This window comes from Lynx canadensis, chromosome B2 (genome assembly GCF_007474595.2).
Source record: "Lynx canadensis isolate LIC74 chromosome B2, mLynCan4.pri.v2, whole genome shotgun sequence".
In the NCBI taxonomy this organism is placed as follows: domain Eukaryota; kingdom Metazoa; phylum Chordata; class Mammalia; order Carnivora; family Felidae; genus Lynx; species Lynx canadensis.
In genome coordinates, this window is record NC_044307.1 from 111674 (window position 1) to 139129 (window position 27456).

The following is a 27456-nucleotide window of genomic DNA, read 5'->3' on the forward strand; positions in this document are numbered from 1 at the left end:
TGCTGCTGCTGCTGCCGCTGGCGCCGCTCTTCCTCCGCCCCCCGGGCGCGGGCGGGGCGCAGACCCCCAACGCCACCTCCGAAGGTGCACCTTCGCCGGCGACCTCGGGCACCCCCATCCCCTTCCCCCTCTCCCTGCCCCTCCCCCTCCCTTTTTCTGGTCCCCATTCCTGTCCCGTCCGCCGGACCCACTGTGACATCCCTGACCTCCTTTCCATCACCCCCGCCTGTGACCCAGCGCCCCCTCTTGTCTGCCCCACACTGCTGCATAGGCCACCTTTCGGGGACCCTGCATGATGGGCCCAACCCCACCCCTCTTTCCTTGCCTACACTGCTGCCCAGGGAGCCTAAGTCCCCCCTGCCCTCTCAGCCTAATTCGCTCAAAAATCCTCCTCCAGTCTGTTTTACCAAGCTCGCCGGCACAGTGTACCCCTTCACCATTTCTTAATTCTGCCCATCACCCCCAACCTGCACCCTTCCTTCCTCACTGGCGAGCTCGCAGAGCTCTCTCTCCTTTCGTCCCGGGTTCTGTACCCGTCCCGACCCCCACCCTCTGGCACCGCAGCTGCTCCCCGGGGCCCCGCCACCTGCCCGCTGACCACGCCCTCTGTCCCTCCCCGCCATTCCTCTCTGACGCCTTCCACTCACCCCTCAGGGTGCCAGATCATACACCCGCCCTGGGAAGGGGGCATCAGGTACAGGGGCCTGACCCGGGACCAGGTGAAGGCGATCAACTTCCTGCCCGTGGACTATGAGATCGAGTACGTGTGCCGGGGGGAGCGCGAGGTGGTGGGGCCCAAGGTCCGCAAGTGCCTGGCCAACGGCTCCTGGACAGACATGGACACTCCCAGCCGCTGCGGTGAGTAGCATCCCCAAGCCCCTCTTCTCTTCTAGATCATTCCTCGGCCTGCCTCACACTTAGCATTATTGCTTAGGTCAGCACTTTCAACCACTGTCACAATTCACAAGGACACTTACAGAGCTCACACCATGTGAGAGGGACTTCCCTACCGCACTTGGAGGCAATAAAGTCAGCAGCCCACACATCACCTCATCTCATCCTCCCTGCATTAGGCCACTGACCACTTGACACAATAACTTGACTATTCGTCTTGCTTGTGAGTTCTTCTCTTTGAGGACTAGTGGCAGATTGTGCAAAAACCCTCGTAAAATGGTTTCACTGCAGTCTTGAACACCTCTGTCTCCAACGCAGAGGCCATATACCCACGAAGCGAAACCCAGTTTGACATTACTGTAAGCCAACTATAATAAGAAAGGTAAATCCAATTGTGCATCTAAAGTTACACATCCGCACTCTCAAAGCCAGGGAACCGCCCACTGCCGCTGACTTTGAAAAGATTCCCTTCTGGGCACCTACAGCTCCACCTCAGGTTCCTACCATGGAAACGCCTTTTCCCTTTCCTTGGGTGGTGTGTGGATGCTTCCAGGGTTAAGGGAGGAGAGGACGCCAGATTTCCTAAAGAGTGGGGTGCTTGAGGCCCCCTTCCCCAACTTGCCTCTCTTTTCCTTTTCGTGTCTCTCCACAGTCCGAATCTGCTCCAAGTCATACTTGGCCCTGGAAAACGGGAAGGTTTTCCTGACGGGTGGGGACCTCCCCGCTCTGGACGGAGCCCGGGTGGATTTCCGGTGTGACCCTGACTTCCATCTGGTGGGCAGCTCCCGCAGCATCTGTAGTCAGGGCCAGTGGAGTGCTCCCAAGCCCCACTGCCAGGGTGAGGGGACCGGCTGCCTGCATGCAGCTGAGGACGCGTGCCAGAGGTTGGGAGCGGGGTGGAAGGGATGGCGGGAAGGGAAGGGGTGCCATGCAAAATGGGGGGGGGAGGCTTTGGGGAAGTGGAGGTGAAAACCCAACTCTTGCCCTCGCCTGCCTCTCTCCAGCCCCCTTCTGCAGCATCAGTGTCCACTTCGCCTACGCTGGGGCCCCCTTCCTCTACCTTCCTCTTTAGAGATCTCCTCCCTGCTCCCAGTTCTACATGTTCTCTTTTCCGTTATGAATCTCACCCTCCATCACCTTTCTTAAGGTTTAAAAACTGCAGTTTCCCCTAGCCTATCTCTAAACTTAGAACTTTCTAGGCATAACCCTCTTCTACAATTGATTCCTTTCCATTTGTTATATAACTGGATTATTGTAAAGACTCAGAAATAAATCATATCATACTTAGAAAAAAACATTAAGATTGGAAAGAATATCTGGGGTGGAAAGTTATCAGGGTGAAATTTAAAAAGACTTAAAATTGGGGGCAGAACTGTCAGAGCACTAAAGGATGACCCGGGGATGGGGGAGGGGAAAAGGAGGGTCTCGGACAACCTCCGTCCTTCCCCAGGGCACTCAGTCTTGTGTCCAACACCTATTCTGTCATTTCATTCAGCAGAATGCCCCCTGTCCTGGGCACCCAGATTCTGCCCCTGCACTCTTGTCCCCGGGATTCAGGCCGGCCTCATGGGTCCCCCACTTTTGCAGACTCTCTGGAGGTCCTGGCCTGGCTTCGTCCCCTAATGTCATTGCTCTGCTTATACCTCACCACTCCATTCTGGAAACTGGGAATCCTATCCAGGGTCTCTTCCTGTGCTCTAGTAATGTGTTCACACGGTCATAGCTTTTTGTAAAAAATGCAAAAGTAAGATTTTAACAACAACAGTTTAAAATCAATTTGTATTTGTAATTTGCAGTTTTTTCTTCTTAAAGAGAGACCCCTGCATTTTATAATATTTAGGCTCCACAAAGCCAGAATCTGCCCATGTCCTGTCTCAAATTCTGTTGTCCTATGAACAATGAAAGAAGAAAACCAACAGGTCCTGACCCACAGCCCCACCTTGCTCTTATCCCCAGGCACCCTTCCCCCCACCCTCAGAGACGCAGGCTTCTGCTGCACGCGGGCCTCCCGGCATGGACAGGTGTGGGAGGGGGCTGGGCTCAGGCCGGGGAAGCCGGGCGCCGGTGGTAACTCTTCTCTGATCCCCGTCTTTCCTGCTGCCAGTGAATCGAACGCCGCACTCAGGTGAGATGACAGCCCTCCTCTCGCGCACTGCACCCCCGAACCCCCACTCGCGCCCCTGCACCCCAGGCGGTGGGGGCCCGTCCTTCTCGCCCCCCGCCCCCGTCTGCGGCCGGCCCCTCCTTCCTACCTGGTTTCTGCCTCCAGTCCCGGTTTTCTGCGAGGCTGCGGTCCCTCCCGACTCCCCGCTCGGCGCCCCGCGCTCGGCTCCGCCTCCTCCCCACTCCGCTCCTCCCGGAGGGCAGAGCCCGGCGGGGCCCCCCAATTCCTCCCCGCGGGGCTCCCCCCGACCTCCCCGGGCTTTCTCCAGGCGCCCCCGCCAGCCACGCGCACGCGTCTCAGGGCCAGGCCTTGCCCCCCCCCCCCCCCAGACCCCGCACCCCCGCCCCTGCCCTCCCCACCCCTCCTTCTCCCTCCTCGGATCCCGGGTCCTTCGCGTCCTGTCCCCCCCCCCCCCTCCCGGCCGCCCCCGCCCCATCCATCCACCCGTCCGTCCACACCCCCGTTCTCGCCCCGATTCTCCACCCCCTCCCCCATCCCGGCACGCCCCCTCCCCTCCCCTCCCCTCTACGCCCCTCCCCGGTGTCCCGCGGGGGTCGCGTCCGCCGCCCCTCCCCTCCCCGCCCCTCCCCCGGCGTTCCCACGCGCGCGCGCCTCCCTCCGCCCCTCCCCCAGCCGCCGCGCGCCGCCCGTGACGTCAGGGCCCCCTCCCAGCCGTCCGTCTCCTCCTCCCCTCGGTCGGTCGGTCAGTCCGCGAGGAGAGTCCGCGGTGGCCACGGCAGCGGCGGTGGCGGGAGCCGCGGGGGCCACGGGGAGCCAGCCCTCCGCGCGTCCTGGGGGCTCCGGCCCCCTGCGCCCTCCGAAACCCGGGATGGAGGCGCCGCCTCGACACCCCCTCAGCAGCCCTCCCCGGGAAAAGTGTCCCCCCTGAGCTCCTCCCCACCAAGCAGCCCCCCCCCCCCCACGCCATGGGCCCGGGGGTCCCCTCTCCCCGGGCGGGGTGGCCGCTGCCGCTCCTGGTGGTGATGGCGGCGGGGGTGGCCCCGGCGTGGGCCTCCCACTCCCCTCACCTCCCGCGGCCTCACCCGCGGGTCCCCCCGCACCCCTCCTCAGAGCGGCGCGCAGTGTACATCGGGGCGCTGTTCCCCATGAGCGGGGGCTGGCCGGGGGGCCAGGCCTGCCAGCCCGCGGTGGAGATGGCGCTGGAGGACGTCAACAGCCGCAGGGACATCCTGCCGGACTACGAGCTCAAGCTCATCCACCACGACAGCAAGGTAGTCCTGGCGGGGGCGGGGAGGGGGCAGGGGCAGGGGTAGGGGGTGCAGGGGACAGGGGGCAGGGGCAGGGGACACGGGGCAGGGGACAGGGGACAGGGAGACAGGGGCAGGGGGACAGGGGCAGGGGACACGAGGCAGGGGGCAGGGGGACAGGGATAGGGGGACAGGGGGCAAGGGGACAGCGGGGCAGGAGGCCAGCCGTGCGCCTTGGCCTGGGTGACCGCTGGGATGGCGAAGTGGACCCCTCCCACGTGTGACTGGAGGGAGGTGGGCTGGGGTGTGGGAGCCTGGGGAGAGTCAGAGGGGCTGGAGGTTCAAGATGAGGGTCAGGGGGTTAGGAGGTGGGTCGTGCTGGGAGCGTGACCCTTCCGCTCCCCAGGACCCCTGGACATGGGGGCGGGGGTGGGGGAACTGGGGATGGGTGTAGGGCACCAGCTGACCCTGACCCTCTGGGGAGTCTGTTACCTCCCGGGGTGGGTGGAGGGGTGGAGGAGGTGTCCGAGGCAGGAGCTGAGGCCGGCTCACGTTTTCCATGGTAACGAGGTAAATCTTGACAGCAGGTTGGAGCTGGGAGGAATGGGGACTGAATAAGGGAAATTTTGAGGGACTTGCGTGCTCTCGTGTATGTATCACAACGAAACAGCCAGGTAGTGGTGAGCTGCACCAGGTTTCTGCTCATTCTCCACCAGAACCGGGTTGAGGGTTCCTGGGTTGTGGGTTACACTGCGTGTTGTGCTTGGGGAGGGGCTAACGGTTGGGAGATGGGCAACGAACTGGGTTAGCGGTCTGCAGGGAGCCCGCACAAGAGCCTAGGGATAGAGGGAGTCTGGGAACCGGCAGAAGAGAGAACCAGCAAGAAGGGCAGTGGGGGAGGGGGCAAGTAGGAGGGCTGGGGTGAAGATCAGTCCTTGGGCTCCTGTGGAACTTGGGTCTGGAGTGGCTCCTCTGTTCAGCACTGTGGCCTCTAAGATGTGAGAAAGGACCAGCACGAAGGGTTAGGGAGGCGGGGACCAGAGGAAGGCGGAAGGTGAGAAAATTTGGGTCGGCCATGAGTTTCCTTCCCCACCCTATGTCCCATTTGAGTAATTGGGAACGTGGGGAAGGATGTGGCTTCCGGCCTCAGATTTATCCTGTCTGACGTGTGGCCCCGGAAACGCGAGGGACTGGGAGACCGTGGAGTGCAGAGGTGATGAAACGGTCATCTTACACCTGGCTGGACTCAGGATTTATTGTCACTCTTTCCAACAGCCATCTGCACCTAGAAATGGTTTGTGTGGGAAGAGGGGGCAGGAATGGGGTTGAAGGTGGGGTGCATGGGGACTGTTAGCTTGGGGAGGGGACTCAGATCCCTCCTGACACTTGGGGAGGGGCTCTTAAACTTCTCCATGCTAGAGGAGTTTGTTTCAAACACATATTCTAACTGTCTGGTCCGGAAGGAGCACGAAATCCTGTCGTGCAGGAGGCCTAGGTAGATGACCCCAGGACGCCTGTGGAGGCACAGCAGGGAGCTGGAAAAGAATTAGGAGTTAGGGCAGAGGGTCAGGGCTGCTGGAGGCGGGAGTCTGGGGCGGGAGCCTGGGAGGGCTGGGTGCAGGTGTCATGACTGGGGTCACCAGGAGCTCTGGATGTGGGCTCAGACTCTTCCACCATGAGAGGTGACTCCCCAGAGGTGCTGGGAAGCAGGTGGGGGGAGCCCTGAGAGAAGGCACAAGGAAAGCAGACTAACAGGAATGTGTGCTTTCCTGTGGTTTCCTGCCTGCAAATCCGGATCCTTTGCAGAAGAGAGCGGAGGGGAGGCTGGGAGGAAGTCTATGGGGGAGGGGGTGGGCATCACACGGAGGGAATCTGCAGTGAGGAGCAGGGTGTGGAGGGAAAGGGTTTGAGAGCAGGTAGGGGAGGAAGGAGAAGCAGAGGAAGAGACGTGGGGCAGGCTAGTGGCCCTGTGTGTATGCTCTGGTATGTCCGTGTTCCTGTCTACCCTTCCTTCAAGCCAGAAGGGGGGCACCCAGGGGCCTTGCGATGGGCTGGGGTAGGATCTGCAGTGACCCCCTGGGACAGTTCAGGATGCTGGGACCTGCCGGAGAAGCCCCTCCTAGCAGGGGGGGGAAGTGTTGTTCTTCCTGCCCCACCTGGCTCCCTGCTCCAGCTTCCCACAGGGTCTCAAATGTCAGGCCTCAGTGGGAAGCGAGCAGCTCTAGGGGGCCTTCCTTATTTGCTCACTGCCGGCCCCCCCTTTTCCATCCCCCCCCCCCAGTCCCCTGTGCCTCCTGTTTCTCCTCTGCCCTGGCTTCCCACTGGCTTCCATTTCTTCTCTGCTTCCTTTGGGGCTCCAGCGGCTTCTGAAATGTCAAACTTCAGCAGGAGGGGAACAGGCAGGGGGAGACCATGGGGCTCTTCCTCCCCATGTGCCGTCCTCCCAGCACCCCTGCCCTCCCCAGCTCTCTGCCTCCCCTTCCTTCACGCACCCCTAAAAACACCCGGTTTGTTAAGAGTCCTTTTCTATTTATTCTCCCAGTTCTTTCCTCACCTGTTTCTCCCTCCGCCGCCCGCCCCCCCCCCCAGGCTTCTTTTTCTAATGGACCCGTCAAATGTCACAGCCCAGCAGGAGGGGAGGGATCGCCCAGCAGGACCCCCTAGTGGTCCTGTTCCCTGTTCTCTCTTGTTTGTTTATCTCTAGCCCTGGAAAGGGAAGAGCCAGGGGAAAATGGACGGTGGGGAGAGGCGAGGGAGGAATTTCCATGCCATGTTTGAGGAGCCTGTCTGCGGACTTGGGGAGAGTTTATTCACATTCCTGCAGACTCACAGAGATTTGGAGCAGAGACACAGGGGAAAAGGGACAGGGGTGCTAGAGGAAGTGAGGCTGGGGCTGTCTGAGCAGGGGCTGAAGGGAGGGAAGATTGTGTCTGCATGAACACAGATGGAGGTGCGTGCAGGAGAGGGTAGGCAGGAGAAGATGGTGAAAGCACACAAGGGTCCAGCGGTGGGATGGGTCCTCGAGGAGTGACTAGATTGTTGGAGATGCGGAGGTGGGGGGGCACCGGGAGAGCCCACGCTTACCCCCTCCCATCCAGTGTGACCCAGGCCAAGCCACCAAGTACCTGTACGAGCTGCTCTACAATGACCCCATCAAGATCATCCTCATGCCTGGCTGCAGTTCTGTCTCCACACTTGTGGCCGAGGCCGCCAGGATGTGGAACCTCATTGTGGTAGGTGGGGGTGGGGGGGGGGTTTCAGAAGGTGGGGGCTGAACAGGGGTGGACAGCATGTAAGAGGGCTGTGGAGGGACCCAGGTGCAGGACTCCTGGTCCTTTGGGGCCTCCTGGCAGCAGGGGGCTGATAGCTGCAGCTGACTTAGCTTCTTGTCAGACGGAAGTGGAGTCAGATCAGGGAACAGGCACCGGTGCCAGGCGGTGGGTCCGTGAGGGTCCCCTCTCCTGGGAGCCTGGAGCGTGAGCGTGCCCCGCGCTGTGTCTGTCCCTCAGCTTTCCTACGGCTCCAGCTCACCGGCCCTGTCCAACCGGCAGCGTTTCCCTACGTTCTTTCGAACTCATCCGTCGGCCACACTCCACAACCCCACCCGGGTGAAGCTCTTTGAGAAGTGGGGCTGGAGGAAGATCGCCACCATCCAGCAGACCACTGAGGTCTTCACCTCGGTGAGAGCGCATTTTCCACATGCCAGTGGAGACACGTGGCCAGAATCCCTTATTGGGGAGAAGATCCTGTTTCTTTATCAAAAGCAGACACGTTCCGACTGGGTTAAGTGCATGTTCTTTCTGTAGCCAGAGGAATGAGCAGAGCTGAGTTTTCAAGATTCTTTGCAACTTCTTAGTTTTAGGACATTTTTTCCCTTTGATGTTCTCTTCCCCAGACAGACCCAAATGACCCACTTCTAATAAAGTAGGTTCACTCCACAGTTCAGATGACATGAGAGAGAGAATGTGAGAGAAGAACCCAGAAAGGCAGCAAATCCAGAGACACTCGGGGTGGCAGGTGTGAGTGGGAACGGAGAAGGAGGGACAGGAGAGGCAGAAGACGTCTCTGGAACAGCACGGGTGGAAAAGAGGAAGCTCAGGGCTCTGAACCCGACGGAGGCAGCCCCTCCTTTTGTTCTGGTCTTTGGATCCTCCACCCGCCCTCATGTTCAGCAGCCCTTCAATCCTCCCCTGACTTTCTCTCAGTGACCAGGACATTCTTCTGTGATCCTTTTGTCTGCCCACTTGCCTCTTGAGGTTGAGACCATCGTGTGCACACCAGACCCTGTCTCATCTTTCCCCGATTCCTCTGTTCTGCTCTCCCCCATGTTTGCTGCTTGGTAGGGATTGGCGGGGGGTGGGGGTGGGGGGATAGGGTGACCTCCCAGGACACAGATCCTTGCGAGGGGCTCATAAGTACCTTCCCACGTAGGACCATCCCTGAGACCCCAGCTGCTTTCCTTTGAGCTCTTCCCACCCTGGGGCAGATGCCATTGAAGGAAGGGTCAGAACTGCGGTTCCTCCACTTCAGAGTGTATGATCCCCAGGTAGCATCTCCGGTCTTTATGCCACTGTGCACCTGTGCTTTCTCCGTTTTTTCTTATTCCCACCCAAGACTCTGGACGACCTAGAGGAACGAGTGAAGGAGGCTGGAATCGAGATTACTTTCCGCCAGAGTTTCTTCTCAGATCCAGCTGTGCCTGTCAAAAACCTTAAGGTGGGGTGGTTGGGAGTGGTGGGCTCAGCCTACAGAGGGACCGGGTTGGGGGGACAGTGGTGGGCTGGAGAGGAGAACAGGCAGGTTGTTGGGATATAATTAGTGTATAACATTGTGTAAGCTTGCAGCCTGCAACGAGTTGATCTGATATATACATATATATGTAGCATGCAGTTATATATTGCATGTTACATATTATAGGTTGCATATAATTGATGTGTAATATTATATAAGCTATGATGATACATTGATGTGTTGTAATACGATTACAACCCATGCTAGCTAACATCTCTTTTTTTTATGAATATAATTTATTGTCAAATTGGTTTCCATATAACACCCACTGCTCATCCCAACAAGTGCCCTCCTCAATGCCCATCACCCACTTTCCCCTCTCCTCCACCCCCCAGCTAACATCTCTATCGCATCACAGAATTTTGATTCTGCGAGACAGTAGCATCTTCTGGGGAGGTTAATTTCCATTGTCCAGTGACATTTCTATGCTACCCCTCCAGCAGAACCCTGCATTAAGCACTCTGGGGCAGGGGATGAATGCCGTGGCAGCAGCTGGCTGTTTCCAGGCCTCCCTCAGCAGCTGGCTGTTTCTAGGCCTCCCTCAGCAGCTGTTTCTGTCCACTCTGCAGCGCCAGGATGCCCGGATCATCGTGGGACTGTTCTATGAGACCGAAGCCCGGAAAGTTTTTTGTGAGGTAGAGTTGGAATCAGAGGAGGCAGGGGTCTGGGTGGGCTCTGTACGTTGGGTGTGTTGTGGGGGCTCCTGTTTGCATCTCTGATCAGGTTGATAGCAGATGCTGTGAGATGACGAGTAATATGATGCTCCTGTCTGTTGACTCTGCCTCCCATCTTGGCTTCTCACACAAAGCACTTTCTCCAGATCTCAGTTTTGTACCCTCTGTGCTTCTGCAGGAGCCCGAGTCCCATCTTTCCTGACTAGCTGGGGAGGAGCTTAGAAGGAGGAATCGCCGAGTCTTTCCCACTCCCTCTGAGACTTGTAGATTCCTCTTTTCAATTCTCTGCTATTCTCTGATTCCCAAGAGGCTGGAGAGTGGCAAGGGAAATAAAAGAAAAAGGGAAAGAAGGGCCCAGCCTCCCTCCTCCTCTGCATTCAGGTGTACAAGGAGCGGCTTTTCGGGAAGAAGTACGTCTGGTTCCTCATCGGCTGGTATGCTGACAATTGGTTCAAGATCTACGACCCGTCCATCAACTGCACAGTGGACGAGATGACGGAGGCTGTGGAAGGCCACATCACCACTGAGATCGTCATGCTGAACCCGGCCAATACCCGCAGCATCTCCAACATGGTGAGAGTGGGGACCTAGAAGCCAGCCCCTGGGCAGGGGCGAGGACTGAGGGAGCCTGGCAGGGCAGGGGAGCCGGAAGGAGAGATGGGAGGGGCAAGTTCACTAGGCCCACCTGAGTGGAAGGGCTGTTACCATGGCAACAAGGAGCAGTTGGCAAGAACTCAAGTGAAGGAGACGCGTTAATGATAATATAGATGCTGTATACGCAGGCGCCTCGGCAGAGCTGTTCCTGAGCTGAAACGCCTTTTATTCTCTTAGTGACTTCCGGGCCCTTTGCACTTGCTTAATATTCACTCCTGATTGATACTCAATTAGCTTGGTTCCTGATGTTGTTTCAATGATTCCCTTTTAGAATTTCAGATATAAAAGGGACTTCTGAAATCAGTTACTTCCGGATAACGGATAGTGGCGGACCTGGAGCTGGGAGGCGCATGCTCTGGTTGGGAAGGCTGGGGTGGCCCCGCGGGAGGGGCACCCTCTCCTTTCCTCTCAGTGCTATGCCCCGAGGACCATGGGCGTCTTGAGCTAGCTTACAGGGCAATCTGCATGCCTGCTTATTACTCCCAGGGGTAGCTCCAGGTCTGGGGTACCTGTTTTGGAAAGCATGCCAGGGGCAAATTCATGGTCGTAAAGTCCCAAATATCTCATCAAAACAAAGGTTCAGTGAAAATGCTTTTGTGTAGTAAACCAGGAGCTTAGGTACGTGATTTCAGTGATCCTCCCACCAGTGCTCTGATTAGGGTTGTCATTCTGTTCTATCGACCAGGAAACTGATGCAAAGAGGTTACGTGACTTGGCCTAGGGGCCCTGTCCCTGCTGAGCTGTGAGGCCGGAGTTGGCCCCTGTTGGAGTCTGACCCCAGACCCCTCTGCCCCATCACCCTCCGGCCCTGTCCCTGCTGAGTCGTGAGGCCAGATCTGGCCCCTGTTGGAGTCTGACCCCAGACCCCTCTGCCCCATCACCCTCCGGCCTTGTCCCTGCTGAGTCGTGAGGCCAGATCTGACCCCTGTTGGAGTCTGACCCCAGACCCCTCTGCCCCATCACCCTCCGGCCCTGTCCCTGCTGAGTCGTGAGGCCAGATTTGGCCCCTGTTGGAGTCTGACCCCAGACCCCTCTGCCCCATCACCCTCTGGCCCTGACCCTGCTGAGTCGTGAGGCCAGAGTTGGCCCCTGTTGGAGTCTGACCCCAGACCCCTCTGCCCCATCACCCTCCGGCCCTGTCCGTGCTGAGTTGTGAGGCCAGATTTGGCCCCTGTTGGAGTCTGACCCCAGACCCCTCTGCCCCATCACCCTCTGGCCCTGACCCTGCTGAGTCGTGAGGCCAGAGTTGGCCCCTGTTGGAGTCTGACCCCAGACCCCTCTGCCCCATCACCCTCCGGCCCTGTCCCTGCTGAGTCGTGAGGCCAGAGTTGGCCCCTGTTGGAGTCTGACCCCAGGCCCTCTGCACCATCACCCTCCATGGAAAACCATGAATTCTGACTAAAGACTCTGTGCCTTTATTGGCTAACACCTGAGCTGGTGAGAGTTTTGGAGCAGGGGAGGAAGAAGGTCCAGTCAGTCTGTTCTAGCAGAGGGTTGTGTTGTGTGGACTCCAGTTGTGGACTCTGTCTGGGGAAGTTCCCAGGGATCACTTTCCTGCAGAGCACCTGAGCAGTGAGCCATCCTGGGGAACCTGGGGAGAACCTGGGGAGTACTGGAGCTGGTGCCTAGAGCCCAGGCCCTGCCCGTCCCAGCTTCTGCCCCACAGCAGGCAACAGTGGAGTCCCTGGCAGAGAATAGGGACATCTGGGCTCTGGAACTCAATGGGCGAGAGGGTCTCTTTCTGGCTCTTGGTCTCTAGAGAGAGGTAGTGCCTGCCTTTGAGGCCATAGCCTTTGGTCTGGTGATGGGAGGTCTGCTTCATAGCTTGAAACAGCAAGTGGACCAGCCGAGATTTTCCAGGGGTAGAAGCAGCCTGAACCACCGATGGGAAGACGTGGTGGATGAATCAAGCAGGGACCAGGAGGGTGGACCGGAAGCACAGGCTGGACCCAGGGGCCAGAGCCATGCTGACTGAGAAAAGCAGAACTGCCTCTGGCCCATAAGGATGGCTGTCACTTAAGGGCACTGGCTCTCAAGCTTCACCTTCCTGGAGGGTTATTAGGACACACATTACTGGGCTCTTCCTTTGGAAGTTCAGATTCAGCGGGTCTGAGGTGGACCTGGGAACCTACATCTCTAACCAGTGCCCTGGGGATGTTGGTGCTGTTGGTTGGAGACCACATCTTGAGGACTGTTGGCTCGAGCAGTAGTTTTCCAAAGGTTGCAATATCTAAGGATAAGTTTGGTTGTCACGACTGGCTTCTGATGGGTAAGCCAGGGATGCTTCTAAACATCCGATGAGGCACAGATCAGTCCCCACAGCAAAGAATTATCCTGATCCAAATGTCAATAGTGCAGAGATTGCGAAACCCTGGTTTATTTATTTTTATTTTTATTTTTCTTAATGCCAAGGGATTTTATTGTGAATGGATATCCTTTTTATTGAATCCTTTTTCTACATATGTTGAGAAACATAGTTTAGGACAGTAGGTTGGAGTAGTTTTGGGGAAATATTGCAGTTCTGGGGCTAGAGGGGCAGTGGGGAGGAGGCCGTACCTGGGGATAAGATTCTGTCTCTTGGGGTAGAGGTCTCATCAGATCTTGGTACAATACAAAATCAAAAGCTGCCCCAGGACACACCCTTTAGGTCAGTGTGAAGCTCCAGAAAGGGCTGTAACAGAAGGGCTGGTGAAAATTAGGGTCATAAAGTTATACTTGATTATTAATTTCTATGGGTTGTAGAAGTTTTGCTGTTTGCCTCTCCTTGAGCTGCCTAGTAATGTTTCTACTTGAACATTTGCAACTCTATCTCTGTTGACCCAAGGGGAAACATTTTTTTGGTAACTTTAGTCGGGGGGGCTGATGCCCCCCGTGGTCAAGTGTGTTTGTCAAGTGACCTGGAGCCAGCAGAAATTGTGAAGATGTGGTCAGGGGGGACCCCATTCCTAGCAGATGAATCCCTTTCCATCTGGGTATTTTCCTGATCCAGTGTTTACCTTGAACTGGAGATTGGATAGACTTTGAGGCTGAGGATGACTCAGAAAGTCTCAGCTTAGCGGCTGTCTGCTGGGCAGGTGCTCTCAGAGGGGGCATGTCCACATGCAGACGTGATGCAAGGTGGTTAGGAGGACTATGGACTTTGTTTCTTTGTGTTTTTTTAAGATTTTATTTTTTAATGTTTATTTATTTTTGATAGAGGGAGATAGAGAGCAAGATGGGGAGGTGGGGAGGGGCAGAGGGAGAAGGAGACACAGAATCCAAATCAAGCTCCAGGCTCCAGGCTCCAAGCGTCAGCACAGAGACCGATGCGGGGCTCGAACTCACGAACTGTGAGATCATGACATGAGCCGAAGTCAGACGCTTAACCAACTGAGCCACCCAGGCGCCCCTAAATTATTTCTTTTAAACTAACATTGTATAATGTATCATGGTGGGTCTGGACACTCCCCACTGATGAACACTGAGATTGTTTCCAGGTTTGTTATCAGCTTTTCCCTACTTTAAAAAAATTTTTTTTAATGTTTTGTTTTGAGACAGAGACAGAGACAGAGTGTGATCAGGGGAAGGGGCAGAGAGAGAGGGAGACACAGAGTCTGAAGCAGGCTCCAGGCTCTGAGCTGTCAGCACAGAGAACAACGCGGGGCTTGAACTCACAAACTGTGAGATCGTGACCTGAGCCAAAGTCGGACGCTCAACCGACTGCGCCACCCAGGCGCCCCTCCATCACATTTGTTTTTTGTTTAAGTTTTTCTTTATTTATTTTGAAAGAGAGAGAGAGAAAGAGAGAGAGAGCGGAGGAGGAGCAGAGACAGGGAGACACAGAATCCAAAGCAGGCGCCAGGCTCTGAGCTGACAGCACAGAGACCGACGCGAGGCTCGAACCCACGAACCGTGAGATCTTGACCTGAGCCAAAGTCGGACGCTTAACTGACTGAACCACCCAGTCACCCCAAGAGTAAGGACTTTGATGCCAGCCTGCCTGGCCTTGAATCCCAGCCCTGCTGTGCGGTATAACTTCTGGCAAGTTTAACTTTTCTGTGCCTGTTTCTTTATCTCTAAAATGGGCAATAAACCTCATTAGATTATTTGAGGATTAAATAAATTTATATATACACCTTAGAAATACCTTATAAATATGTTAGAAAATACCTAGTACATTGTAAGGAAATAGAAATGTTAGCTATTATTATTAACACTTTTCAGTGTAGGGACTGATGGTTATTTTTTTTTTTTTTACATTTTTTTAACGTTTATTTATCTTTGAGACAGAGAGAGACAGAGCATGAACGGGGGAGGGTCAGAGAGAGGGGGACACAGAATCTGAAACAGGCTCCAGGCTCTCAGCACAGAGCCCGACGCGGGGCTCGAACTCATGGACTGCGAGATCATGACCCGAGCCGAAGTCGGCCATTTAACCGACTGAGCCACCCAGGCACCCCTTTTTAATTTTTTTTAACGTTTTTTAATTTATTTTTGAGACAGAGAGAGACAGAGAATGAACGGGGAGGGGCAGAGAGAGAGGGAGACACAGAATCTGAAACCGGCTCCAGGCTCTGAGCTGTCAGCACAGAGCCCGACGTGGGCCTCGAACTCACAGACCGTGAAATCATGACCTGAGCCGAAGTTGGCCGCTTAACCGACTGAGCCACCCAGGTGCCCCATAGGGGCTGATGGTTATTAATGAAACATTTCAATAGAATTGAGAGGACTTCATGATTTGAAAGAGCCCAAGGTGGTTCTAAAGCTTCAGTCTCATGTATTGGGAAGTGTTGGGAGTGAAGAAAAATTGAGCTTAGTCTTAGATATTTTTAATTTTGGATTACTGATCGTTTAGTTACAAATGCCTCAGAGACAGTTGGGGATACAGGTCCTGAAATGCTGAGCCTGATTATAGATCTGAGTATCAGTGACAACAGTGAGATTAAGAACAAGGAGATTCACAAAGAGAAACTGCAACTTATTTTATACCCTGTATTTTATATATATTGTTATTTTATATAATAACCCTTCGAGATAGTATTATGCCCATTTTAAAGTTGAATAACCAGGGGGCGCCTGTGTGGCTCAGTGGGTTAAGTGTTTAACTCTTGATCTCAGCTCAGGTCTTGATCATGAGGTCAAGTCCCATGTTGGGCTCTTCAGTGAGCTTGAAGATCACTTAAAAAAAGTTGAATAACCAACTAGTGGGGTTTAATAAGTCATTTCAGGTTGCACAGCAGGTAGATGGGTCAGTTGGAATTGAGATCTATCCAATGGACATTTTTTTAAAAGTTTACTTATTTATTTATTTTGACAGACAAGAGAGGGTGTGAGCAGGGGAGGGGCAGAGAGAGAGAGAGGGAGGGAGGGAGAGAGAATCCCCACGTGGGGTTCAAACTCACAAACCCTGAGATCATGACCTGAGCTGAAACCAGAGTCGGATGCTTAACCAACTGAGCCACCCAGGCCCCCCACCAGTGGACATTTTTAGTTTTATTTTTTATTTTTTCAAGTTGTTTTTATTATTTTGTTTTCTTCCAAAATTGTACTTACATTCTAGTTAGTTAACATACAGTGAAATATTGGTTTCAGGAGGAGAACTCTGTGATTCATCGCTTACATACAACACCTGGTGCTCATCCCAACAAGTGCCCTCCTTAATGCCCATCCCCCTAACCCTCCCTCCATCAACCTCAGTTTGTTCTCTGTCATTAGGAGTCTCTTGAGGTTTGTTTCCCTCTCCTCTTGTTCCCCCCACCATACATTTATCTGTTTTGTTTCTTATATCCCACATCTGAGTGAAATCATATGATATTTGCCTTTCTCAGACTTATTTCATTTATCATAATACTCTCTAGCTCCATCCACATTATGCAAATGGCAAGATTTCTTCTTTTGGATGGCTGAGTGATATTCCATTATATATATACCACATCTTCTTTATCCATTCATCCATCGATGGACATTTGGGCTCTTTCCATACTTTGGCTATTGTCAATAGGGCTGCTATAAACATTGGGGTGCATGTGTCCCTTCAAAACAACACACCTGTATCCCTTGGATAAATACCTAGTAGTGCAATTGCTGGGTCGTAGGGCAGTTCTATTTTTCATTTTTTGAGAAATCTCCACACTGTTTTCCAGAGTGGCTGCACCAGTTTGCATTCCCACCAGCGGTGCAAGAGGGTTCCCCTTTCTCCACACCCTCGCCAACATCTGTTGTTGCCTGAGTTGTTAATGTTAGCCATTCTGACAGGTGTGAGGTGGTACCTCATTGTGTTTTGATTTGTATTTCCCTGATGATGAGTGATGTTGAGTATCTTTTCATGTGTCTGTTGGCCATCTGGATGTCTTCTTTGGAAAAGTGCCAATGGACATTTTTAAAAATACTTTATTTTTTTTAGAGTAATTCAAGTTCACAGCAGAATTGAGAAGAATATACTTCCTGAATCCATATGTGCACATCTTCCCCCGTTATCAACATTCCCACCAGAGTGCCTATAGTTGATGAATCTACATTGATACATTATCGCCCAAAGCCCATAGTTTACACAAGGGCTTGCTTTTGGGGTGTATATTCTGTGGGTTTGGGAAAATGTACAATGACATGTATCTCCCATTAGAATTACATGTGGGGTATTTTTTACTGCCCTAATCCAGGATACATTTACTGCTTGTTCATGGTGTGCTGGGCACAGGGCTGGGTGCTGGGGGTGTGCAGACGGATGGAACTTGGTCCTGGCCTGTTTTTAGAGGCAGTTTCCCCTGTACCACACTGCCTGCCCCTTGCACCTCCCACTGCTGTATCTTCAGAAAGTTGAATAGAAAGAAAAGCGGGCAAGGCATGGGAAACAGATTTTTATTTATACTTCATCATTCATTTCTTCCTTAGAGTCTAAGGATGTTAGTACATTCCAGATCTAACAGAGTTCTGAGGTGCCCTGTGTATTACTTGTGCTTTGCCAAGAGGTAGCCTCTGGGTATTTCCTTGTGTGGCCTCTGGGAGGTAACAGAGGACAGATGTGATTTTTCTCCATTACGTGGTAGACATTTCCAAAAACTTGAGCAACTGACCTATGGTTATTTAGCCAAATGAGGTCATTGCCAGGTACAGAAATTTAGGGCTCTTTATTCATCTCCTGACAGTTACAGGAGCTATCTCATTCTCTTTAGCTTCTGGAGGAAAGAGGTTGAGGGTGGGGAGGGTGTGGGTAGGGGCTGAGTGTTGGACCTCAAACACATGAAGGTTGCTTCTGGGCTCTCAGTCTCTCGAACACCCTTCAGGGGGCTGTGAGCTGAAGGCCTGTGAGGACGGTAAGGCAGGTAGCACAATGAAGAGTCCCCTTCCTGCCTGGTGAGTCCAGTGAGGAGGGCTCTGCAGGAACCTCATCTAGGGTGTTTCCGAATCGGAGGAGCTGTCAGGTGCTGGGTCTGAGCATGAGAGAAGGTCGTCCACGTCTCCTTTCTCTTGCCATTCGTTCTGCAGAGTGACTGTTCCTTAGACGTTCTGTTCCCATTCTGAGCTAGTGGCTGGGCACGCTGAGCCCCTGGACCCAGCTCACCGGCGGATCTAAGAGATACAGGGGCATGGTTAGATTTCGAAGGGCCGTGCGCTCCATCTGTCATGAGCACAAACCATCCGTTCAACAGAAGTTCTGGAGCCAGAATCAGAAGCCGTGCCCCCCACCCCCTCCTGCGCCAACCCTTTCTCCCCTCCTTCCCTCCGCAGACATCCCAGGAGTTTGTGGAGAAGCTGACCAAGCGACTCAAGAGACACCCCGAGGAGACCGGTGGGTTCCAGGAGGCGCCGCTGGCCTACGACGCCATCTGGGCCTTGGCGCTGGCTCTGAACAAGACGTCCGGAGGGGGTGGCCGTTCGGGGGTGCGCCTGGAGGACTTCAACTATAACAACCAGACCATTACTGACCAAATCTACCGGGCGATGAACTCCTCGTCCTTCGAGGGCGTCTCTGTGAGTTACAGTGACCTCCTTCACACTCCCCATCCTCCCACAGACACAGTGTCCTCCTCCTGGATGTGCACATCAGTCTCTGCAATAATGGGTCTTGGGTTGGGGGGTAGGGACCCCCAAACCAGAAGAACCCATAAGAGACTAGAAGGAAAAGTGGTGTATTCCTTTTCTGTCCACCTCTCCCTCATTTCTTTCCAGTGTAGGAATTAATAGATGAGAATCGTAGAACGTTAGAGGAGGAAATAGTCGGATAGGTTGTCTCCTGTTCCTTTCAGAGTGGGGAAATTAGTGTCCAGAAGGATTTCGTGACTACCCAGGTCACACAGCCAGGGGCCGGGTCTCCGGTGCTCTACCTGGGGTTCTTTCTCACTCGAATCCCATGGGTGAAGCTTCTTTTCAACAGAATAATGTGTCTGGAATCTAGGGTATGGGCATCTGGGGTACGTCCTATATGCAGGCAAATGCCAGAAATAGACTTCATTCAGAGGCTCAGTTACATCAAAGCATAAGGATCCAGAGAGTCCCTGAGTCTCTTTTCGCTCCTGCTTTTATCACCTCTGTCTGCCTCCGCCTGTTTCCCTCCCTCAGGGCCATGTGGTCTTCGATGCCAGCGGCTCCCGGATGGCCTGGACTCTCATCGAGCAGCTGCAGGGTGAGCGCAGGGGGCAGGGGCCAGCTGTTCGGGGTCACCGGCTGGGGCAAGACTCAATGACCTAGGGGCCTCCCACCTCTGGCTGCTCTCCTCTAACTGCACTCCTCTAAATGAGAGCAGTGAAAAGCTGAGGGACGGTGGGTTTGCAGGAGTTGGAGAGGGGCAGGCAAAGTGAAAGCCCGTCTTTCCCCAGTGGCTTCCCATTTAATTTCAGGAATTTCCCTTGGGTGGCTTGCCAACGAGGGGCTAACGCCTTGTTGGTCACTTACCCACAACTCAAGGAAAGCCACATCTGGCAGAGACCATTTGTAAAGGAACCAACCTATTGAATTTCCCTGCTATATAAACAAGCATCCTAATTTTTGTGTGGTGTACATAGCTTGGTTTTTCTAGATTGCATTTTCTTATAATTTACCACATGTATGTGTGTATTTGCCAGGTTTCTGTGAGCTGAACTGTTCACACCCCAACCAGCTTCCTAGAGCCCCTGCAAGAGAGCCATTGTGTGGCCTTCGGAGGGAAGTTTCTTTCTCTCCTGCCCCCCCACCCCCCTCCTCCCATCTCCCACCCCCCTTTCCTCCTCTACACCCTATCCTCACCCCCCTCCTCCTCCCCGCGTCCCACCCCATCCCCCCAAAACCCGCCTTTCTCCACCCCATCCCCCCAAACACCCTCCATCCCCCTCTTCCCCTCCCCCCACCTCCCATCCTCCTCCGCACCACCTCCCCCCTCTACCTCCCATCCCCCATCCTCCTCCCCTCCCCCACTTTCCCTCCCCTCGCCCCATCCTTCTCCCCCATCCTCCCCCCTCCTCCCACCCCTGCTGGAGGGCGGTGCGCTGGCTTCTGAAGGAAGCTGTTCATAACCAGATGTGGAGCAGGAATCTTAGGAGCTGCATTCCGTCTTGTCTTGTGGGTCTTTAAAGAGGCAGATGCAACTTTCCAAGGAATTAGAACCCAAGCCAACAGAAGAGAAATGTCTAAAATTAAAATGAAAGCCACTGGGAAAATAGATCCTGTGATTCTGTCTGTCATGAGAGGAAGAATGAGCAGGGATGTTGAAAGCTTTAGAAGCCAGAATCGATGTGCGAGACATCCGCAGTGAGAGGTGTGAGGCTGCCGCACGGCGGCGGACGATTTAGACGTAGAAGATGTTCTTCTGTATTTACGTTGCGTTGGCGCCCATCCTGTACTGCCTTTCAGTCAGATTGCTGGTTCAGATGGCCCCCAGGTCCTCCCAGGTGCCCTTGAGGGGCTCAGGGTGAAGTAGAACCCTGGGAAGCTGGTGCCCGGGCTGGGCCCTCACCCCCCCCCCCCCGCCCCCGTCCCCATCCAGGTGGAAGCTACAAGAAGATTGGCTACTATGACAGCACCAAGGATGACCTTTCCTGGTCCAAAACGGACAAGTGGATTGGTAAGCAGGGCCCTGCTGATGTTTTCCTTCAGTGCCTCAGCAGTTGAGGGAGAGCCTTGTGCATGTGAACGGGGGTGAGGCGGTGGCAGGTGCCTGAGGCTAGAATGCGGGGTACATGGTCTGGGGGCGGGGGCCCAGGTTAGGACACGGCTAGGGGAGCTGTGTATTTGGGGAGGGGCAGGTGGTTGGTAGCAATGCACTGGTATGGATAGGACATTGCTCAGGTATGAGGGTTAGGGGTGGGGGTGCACAGGGGGCAGCCAGGAAACCCCGTCTGGGCTTACCAGCTGTTCTGGTGCCTTGCTGTCTCTGAACCAGCTACTTGAGGCCGACAATGGCCTCTTCATCTCTGTCAGGAAAACTTAAACTATAGGAGAGGCTTTGAAACCTCATGTAATTCTCTTCCAATGAAACGTGCTTTTTAAAGGGAAAAAGGAAACAATTACTCTTTGTGTGCTTTGTGGGCTAAATGATCAGAAATAGGAAAGACACTCAAGGTGGACAAAAGGAGGGACCGAGGTGGGGACAGCTGCCCTACCCAGCTGGGATCTAGAGATTCCCAGCACTGCTGGTGAGCTGACATTTCTTCATAATTTGAATTTAGGACAGTGTTCTGTGCTGCTATAAATGCTGCACGGCCTAAATTACACTTTTCTTTTTAAAGCGAAACAAATTGAAATTGGTTTTTTTTTTTTTTTCGTTTTTTCCCCTGTGAACTCGATGACACATTTGAGCTTCCCCTATTAATAACCAGAAAACACCTTTGGGTATATCACCCTACGAGGGGTAAAAATCACAGATCAGTGTTTTCCTAAGGTGAGGAGACCAGCCTGGATACTTTGAAGTTTCTGGATTTATGATTCTACAGCTGTCTTTTGCAGCTTTTGATTTGAGTCATAAGAGACCTCGTGAGGTTTATCTCTGTCAACCCTTCTTTCCCACCCACTTTCCTTTGCTGCAAAACAGACAGAAAAACACACGGAACAGACAATGACAGAAACAGACTAGGGCTTTGGTGATACATCTGGGTCTGTAGCCCCACCCCTCACTTCTGACTGCTTTCTGACCCCCTGCGGCAGGGAGTGGGCACCGGAGGGGCCCCGATCCAGGGCAGCGAGGGTCCCCATGTCCTCACGGCTAGGATGGTGTCACCTGCCCCATCTTCATTCCTTGTCCCCCGTGCCCCCCCCAGTGCCATGCAGGAGGGACCCCCACCTGACCAGACTCCCTCTAGTTCCATGCAGGAGGGTTCCTCAGCTGGCCAGAGCCCCCATCCCCAGTTCCATGCAGGAGGGACCCCCCCCCCGACCTGACCAGAACCCCCCAGTGCCATGCAGGAGGGGTCCTCAGCTGGCCAGACCCCTCCCCTAGTTCCATGCAGGAGGGACCAGACCCCTCTTACCCTTCATGCCATGCAGAAGGGGCCCCTCACCTGGCCAGAACCCCCCCAGTTTCATGCAGGAGGGGTCCTCAGCTGACCAGATCCCCCCCACCTGCAGTTCCATGCAGGAGGGACCCCCACCTGACCAGACCCCCTCTAGTTCCATGCAGGAGGGTTCCTCAGCTGGCCAGAGCCCCCATCCCCAGTTCCATGCAGGAGGGACCCCCCCCCACCTGACCAGACCCATTTCCATGCAGGAGGGACCCGCCCCCCCGACCTGACCAGAACCCCCCAGTGCCATGCAGGAGGGTTCCTCAGCTGGCCAGAGCCCCCATCCCCAGTTCCATGCAGGAGGACCCCCCCACCTGACCAGACCCCCCATTTCCATGCAGGAGGGACCCCCCCCACCTGACCAGACCCCCCCATTTCCATGCAGGAGGGACCCCCCGACCTGACCAGAACCCCCCAGTGCCATGCAGGAGGGGTCCTCAGCTGACCAGATCCCCCCCCCTGCAGTTCCATGCAGGAGGGACCCCTAGCTGACCAGACCCCTCTTACCCCCCATGCCATGCAGGAGGGGCCCCCCCGGCTGACCAGACCCTGGTCATCAAGACATTTCGCTTCATGTCCCAGAAACTCTTCATCTCCGTCTCTGTTCTGTCCAGCCTGGGCATTGTCCTGGCTGTGGTCTGTCTGTCTTTTAACATCTACAACTCTCATGTCCGGTAAGTCTCTTTCCTGACACTTTCCTTGTTCTGTCTGCCCCTCCCAGACAGCGGGCATGCCCTCCCCTCCCGAGGGACCAAGGATAAGACCCTCTGGAGGCCTTGGGCGGTGGATGCTTTCATTCTAATGCATTCCCAGTGGCCACTGGGCTGGAAACCCCCCATCCCGGCCCCAAAGCAGCTGTCTGGACACCAAGAGCCTCTGGGGCCAGGGGACACAGTGTGTGCAGGTGGTGTCCTGGGCTGGGGAGCTCCCCGCAGCTCTGTGCCAGCCCCCGCCCACGCGGCCTTGTCTCCCAGGCTGCACCATGCACCCTTGCCCGTGGCTGAGCTTGGGTCAGGCCCTGGTGGCACTGAGGAGCTGACCCCCCAGGAGAAGAGGTTAATTCTACTCCGCCCCCCCCCCCCCCCCCCCGCCTCTGCCCCTAGCTACATCCAGAACTCCCAGCCCCACCTGAACAATCTGACTGCTGTGGGCTGTGCCCTGGCACTGGCTGCCGTCTTCCCCCTCGGGCTGGACGGCTACCACATTGGCAGAAGCCAGTTCCCCTTTGTCTGTCAGGTAAGGAGGATGTGGGGCGGACACCCTGCAGGAGAAAGCTGTCCTCCCCCCCCGCCCAGGAGCCCGGCCCGGAAGGCCGTGGTCCCTGCCGTTCCTCGACTGTCCCTGTCCCCCTAATGCCACCCCTGTGGTCCCTGCCTGGCCCCGTTCCTTCTTTCTGTCCTCCAGACCTTCTCACTGTGTGGCTCTCTTGTCGGTTCCAAGGTTGCCATGGCCTCACGGACAAGAGGGGAGGTGTTGAGGGTGAAGGAGGGTCTGCGCAAAGAGCCCTTGAACAATGGCAGCTTGTGTGGGGCTGAGAGAAGGAACTGGGTTCCCAGGGTGGCCTTGGTTGTGGTTCGGAGACCTGAACTAACAGCAGGGAGTGGGGGCAGGGAGGACGTTCTTGGTATTCGGGGCATGGCAGGTCCTGGGCTGTGGGGAAAGGCTGGCTTCTGTAGTTCTGTTATGCTGGTGGGAAATAGTCCTTCTTTCCCTGCCCTCCTCACGCCTCCTTGTATGCCTGTCCCGGCCCTGCAGCTGTGCACGTGCAGCCCGCCAGAGGCTGTATGTCCCCAGTAAAACCAGAAAGCAGTGGGAGAGGTCGACAGAGGGGGCTCTAGGAGGCGTGTCTGCACAGAGTGCTGTGGAAGCAGAGAGGAAGCAGCTCAGGACATGGCTGGACCCCAGCAGGGGTGGCATTTGAATATGGAAGGACACGTGGGCTTTATCAGCTGGAGAGATAAAGGTGGCCACTCACGTGGTTTGCAGGGTTAGAAGAGCCAGCATCTCAGGCAGGCACGTCAGTGTGGCTGGAGCAGGGGGAGCAAAGTCCCCGTAGATGGGCCTGCAGAGGTGGGTGGGGCTGTGTCGTGGAGGGTCTGGGGCTGGAACCCGCCCGATTGGCCAGTAACCCCAGGAGGTTGTGGCCGGTCACCCTGCTGCATGGGAGGACTCCCTTGCTGGCCCTCCACACCCCCATCCCCACTGGCTGTACCCCTGTTCCCTCCCGGGGCTCTGCCCCACACTGCCCTGCTCTCTCGTCCTGTGCCAGGCCCGCCTCTGGCTCCTGGGTCTGGGGTTCAGTCTGGGCTACGGCTCCATGTTCACTAAGATCTGGTGGGTGCATACGGTCTTCACGAAGAAGGAGGAGAAGAAGGAGTGGAGGAAGGTGAGCTGCTTGCTGTTCCTCGGCCCTCAGGTCCTTGGCTCCCGGGGCCTAGAGGGCTTCTTCCGACTGGCCTGTGCTCTGTTTGTGCAGACGCTGGAGCCCTGGAAGCTGTATGCCACGGTGGGCTTGCTGGTGGGCATGGATGTGGTCACTCTCGCCATCTGGCAGATTGTGGACCCCCTGCATCGAACCATTGAGGTACAGGTTGGGAGGAGGTACTGAGGCCAGGGCCGAGTGGGGCTCGCTGGTGTCTGGGCTGAGTATGGTCTGGAGGCGTGCAGCCACTCGTGGGAGAGCGCTGTCCAGCATCGTGCTCCGGTGCCCCGAGGTTCCTTGATGAAAGCGAGTAGTGGGGAGCCAGGAGGGATGTGTAGACCTTCCAGGCATGTGGAAAGCTGGGGTTCATGAAAACACCCCTGGGCCTAGCATGGGGCCTGGCATCAGTATCCAGGGTCTCCTAGAAAAGGGGGGGCAGGGGTGGGCGGGGAGGGTGACTGCCGTCTTTCTGGTGGCCCAATTTCTCCACTAGACTTTTGCCAAGGAGGAGCCGAAGGAAGACATTGATGTGTCCATCCTGCCCCAGCTGGAGCACTGCAGCTCCAAGAAGATGAATACGTGGCTCGGTGTGTGGGCTGTGGGGGAGGGGGTGGGGCAGGGACAGTGGGCTGGTGGGGACAAGGGTCTTCGGAATAAGAGTGTCCTCCTCTGTGTCATTGCACTGACCCTTTCTGGGGATGGGGGAGAGTTGGACTGTTTCCAGGAGGAGCGGGGGGCTAAAGCAGGGGTGTGGCGGAGGGACCAGGGGGTTGGCCTGACCCCTTCTCTCTGGTCTGCTCCCTATAGGAAGACCAGAGCTGTGAGGGCCTGGGGCAGGCCCCTTTTGGCCTCCTGAACATTGCTCTGGTCTTGTGGTTTTACCACAAAGGGTAAAACATACCCTCAGCCTGGAGGGTGAGGGGGTGAGACATTGTGTGGCCCCGGGGCTGGTGGATAGCTGCTGTCAGCAGTCATCCACTTGTGTCCCAGGAGGAGGTGGTCAGGTGGTCAGGTTGGGGGATGCCCAGAGATGGCTGTGCTAGGTCAGAGGGGCTGACGGGAGGGGAGCCCTGTTTGCAGTAGGTGGGGGGTGTGGGCGGAGAGTGGACGCAGGGGTGGACGCTTGGAGGGCTTGTTGCCCATGTGACCGATTCCTGCCGTTCTAGGCATTTTCTATGGTTACAAGGGGCTGCTACTGCTGCTGGGCATCTTTCTTGCCTATGAGACTAAGAGCGTGTCCACCGAGAAGATCAACGACCACAGGGCCGTGGGCATGGCCATCTACAATGTGGCGGTGAGCCGCAGCACCTGGCCCTGACCCCAGGGGCTGCCTGGGGTCAGTGGGTGCAAGTCTTAAATAGTTTTTAATGCCCCAGGTTTGCCAAGCACTTTACAGTTGGTAAAGCACACTGCAGACACTGTCTCATTAATCTTCCTGTGACCGCCCATGAGGCACACGGTACTGTCCCCGCTACACGGGCGAGGAAGCAGAAAGGTTAGATGGCTTGTGTGTGATTCCCTGGCCAGGTCGGCTTGCCACCAGGTGTGGGACACTCGGGGACTGAATGTGTGTAATGGTAGCAGGAGAGCCAGGGGCTGACCTAGAGCCCAAGAGGGTGGCCTCACATTTGGGCCCCTATGGCAGGGTAGCTGTGCCAGCATGTGTCCTCATGGGCCGTCCTGGGGGAGGAGAGCCCGGAGGTCCCAAGCTCGTTCGCCCGCAGGTCCTGTGCCTCATCACCGCCCCCGTCACCATGATCTTGTCCAGCCAGCAGGACGCCGCCTTTGCCTTCGCGTCCCTCGCCATAGTGTTCTCCTCCTACATCACTCTGGTGGTACTGTTCGTGCCCAAGGTCAGGCTCCCCCCGGCCCCCGCCCCCCGCGGTCTGGCCCGAACCCGGCCTTCATCCTGGGCCTCTGCTCCCTGCCCCCCCTGCCCCCCTCCTGGCCTCCCCCCCTCCGCCCCGCTCCAGCACCCCACACCCCCCACACTGGCCTCCCAGGTGCGCCGGCTGGTCACCCGCGGCGAGTGGCAGTCAGAGGCTCAGGACACCATGAAGACGGGGTCCTCCACCAACAACAACGACGAGGAGAAGTCCCGGCTGCTGGAGAAGGAGAACCGGGAGCTGGAGAAGATCATTGCCGAGGTGCGCGGTGGGGGCGCACGGACGGTCCCTCCCGTCTCTGGTCCTCACTTCTCTGGTCCCTTCTCGTCCCTGCCCTCCCCCCCCCCTTGTGCACTCTTTCCTGACTCTCCATTCCTCTGGCCACTGTTGCCTCTGCGTCCCTGCCCACCCCCACCCCCGACTTCGCTCCTCACTCCCCCTTCTCCCGTCCTCTTCCCACAGAAGGAGGAGCGCGTCTCTGAGCTGCGCCACCAGCTCCGGTCCCGGCAGCAGCTCCGCCCGCGGCGCCACCCCCCGACGCCCCCAGACCCCTCTGGGGGCCTGCCCAGGGGGCCCCATGAGCCCCCTGACCGGCTCAGCTGTGACGGGAGCCGGGTTCATTTGCTGTACAAGTGAGGCTGGGAGGGGGGAGGGAAGGGGAGGGCCGGGACGAAGTCCCCCCTCTGTGAGGCCGGGTGGCCTCTCGGACTCTCCGACTCTGGGAACTGGCGGTGTCTCTTGTGTCCTCACCAAATTGCGTCCACTGGACTCCGCTGTCCCCTCTGTGCCTCGCCGCTGCGCCCCCCACCCGGTCCACCCTGCCTGCCCGCCCACCTCCGCCCTGCCCCCGCCCACTTCTCCATGCTCCCTCCCCCTGCTCCCGCCCACCTCTGCCCTGCCCCCACCCACCTCTGCCTGGCCTGCCTGGTCCCACCTCCTGGTGCTCCCTCCCCTTCGCGCCTTCCTGCCCCCCCCCCCCCAGCCCTGTCCCCGCCCACCTCCTGATACTCCCTCCCTTCCGCCCCGCCCATCTCTGCACTTCTCTCCTGCCACACCCTCACCTACTACCACCCTCGCCTAATCTCCTTCCCCGGGTCCACCCCTCACCCCTCACTCCTCACCCCTCACCCCTCACACCAGGTTCGTCCTTCTTGAATTTTGCCTCCTCCTGGCGCTCATTCTTCCCGCCTCAACCTGCGCGTGCTCATGCTGGCCCACACCTGCTCCGCACAGGTGCTGTCTCCTTCCCCCTGGGGTCACGTGTCCTTGCTACCCGAAGCTCTCCTGGCCCGTGTGCATGTGTAGCTGAGGCGGGT

The 27456-nt window shown here is 56.2% G+C and overlaps 1 protein-coding gene across 1 annotated transcript; it reads left to right on the forward strand.

Annotated features, from left to right (window-relative positions):
• GABBR1 (gamma-aminobutyric acid type B receptor subunit 1) lies at positions 1–27456 on the forward strand. Its single transcript, XM_030314662.2, has 22 exons — positions 1–84; positions 655–858; positions 1547–1732; positions 2999–3019; positions 4130–4290; positions 7365–7499; positions 7776–7946; positions 8881–8982; positions 9627–9692; positions 10113–10304; positions 18093–18335; positions 18924–18987; positions 20323–20400; positions 22356–22506; positions 22936–23068; positions 24102–24218; positions 24309–24416; positions 24748–24841; positions 25421–25548; positions 25979–26107; positions 26258–26401; positions 26603–27456. The coding sequence occupies exons 2-22, from the start codon at positions 837–839 to the stop codon at positions 26774–26776; spliced, it is 2619 nt and encodes an 872-aa protein (XP_030170522.1). The 5' UTR covers positions 1–84; positions 655–836; the 3' UTR covers positions 26777–27456.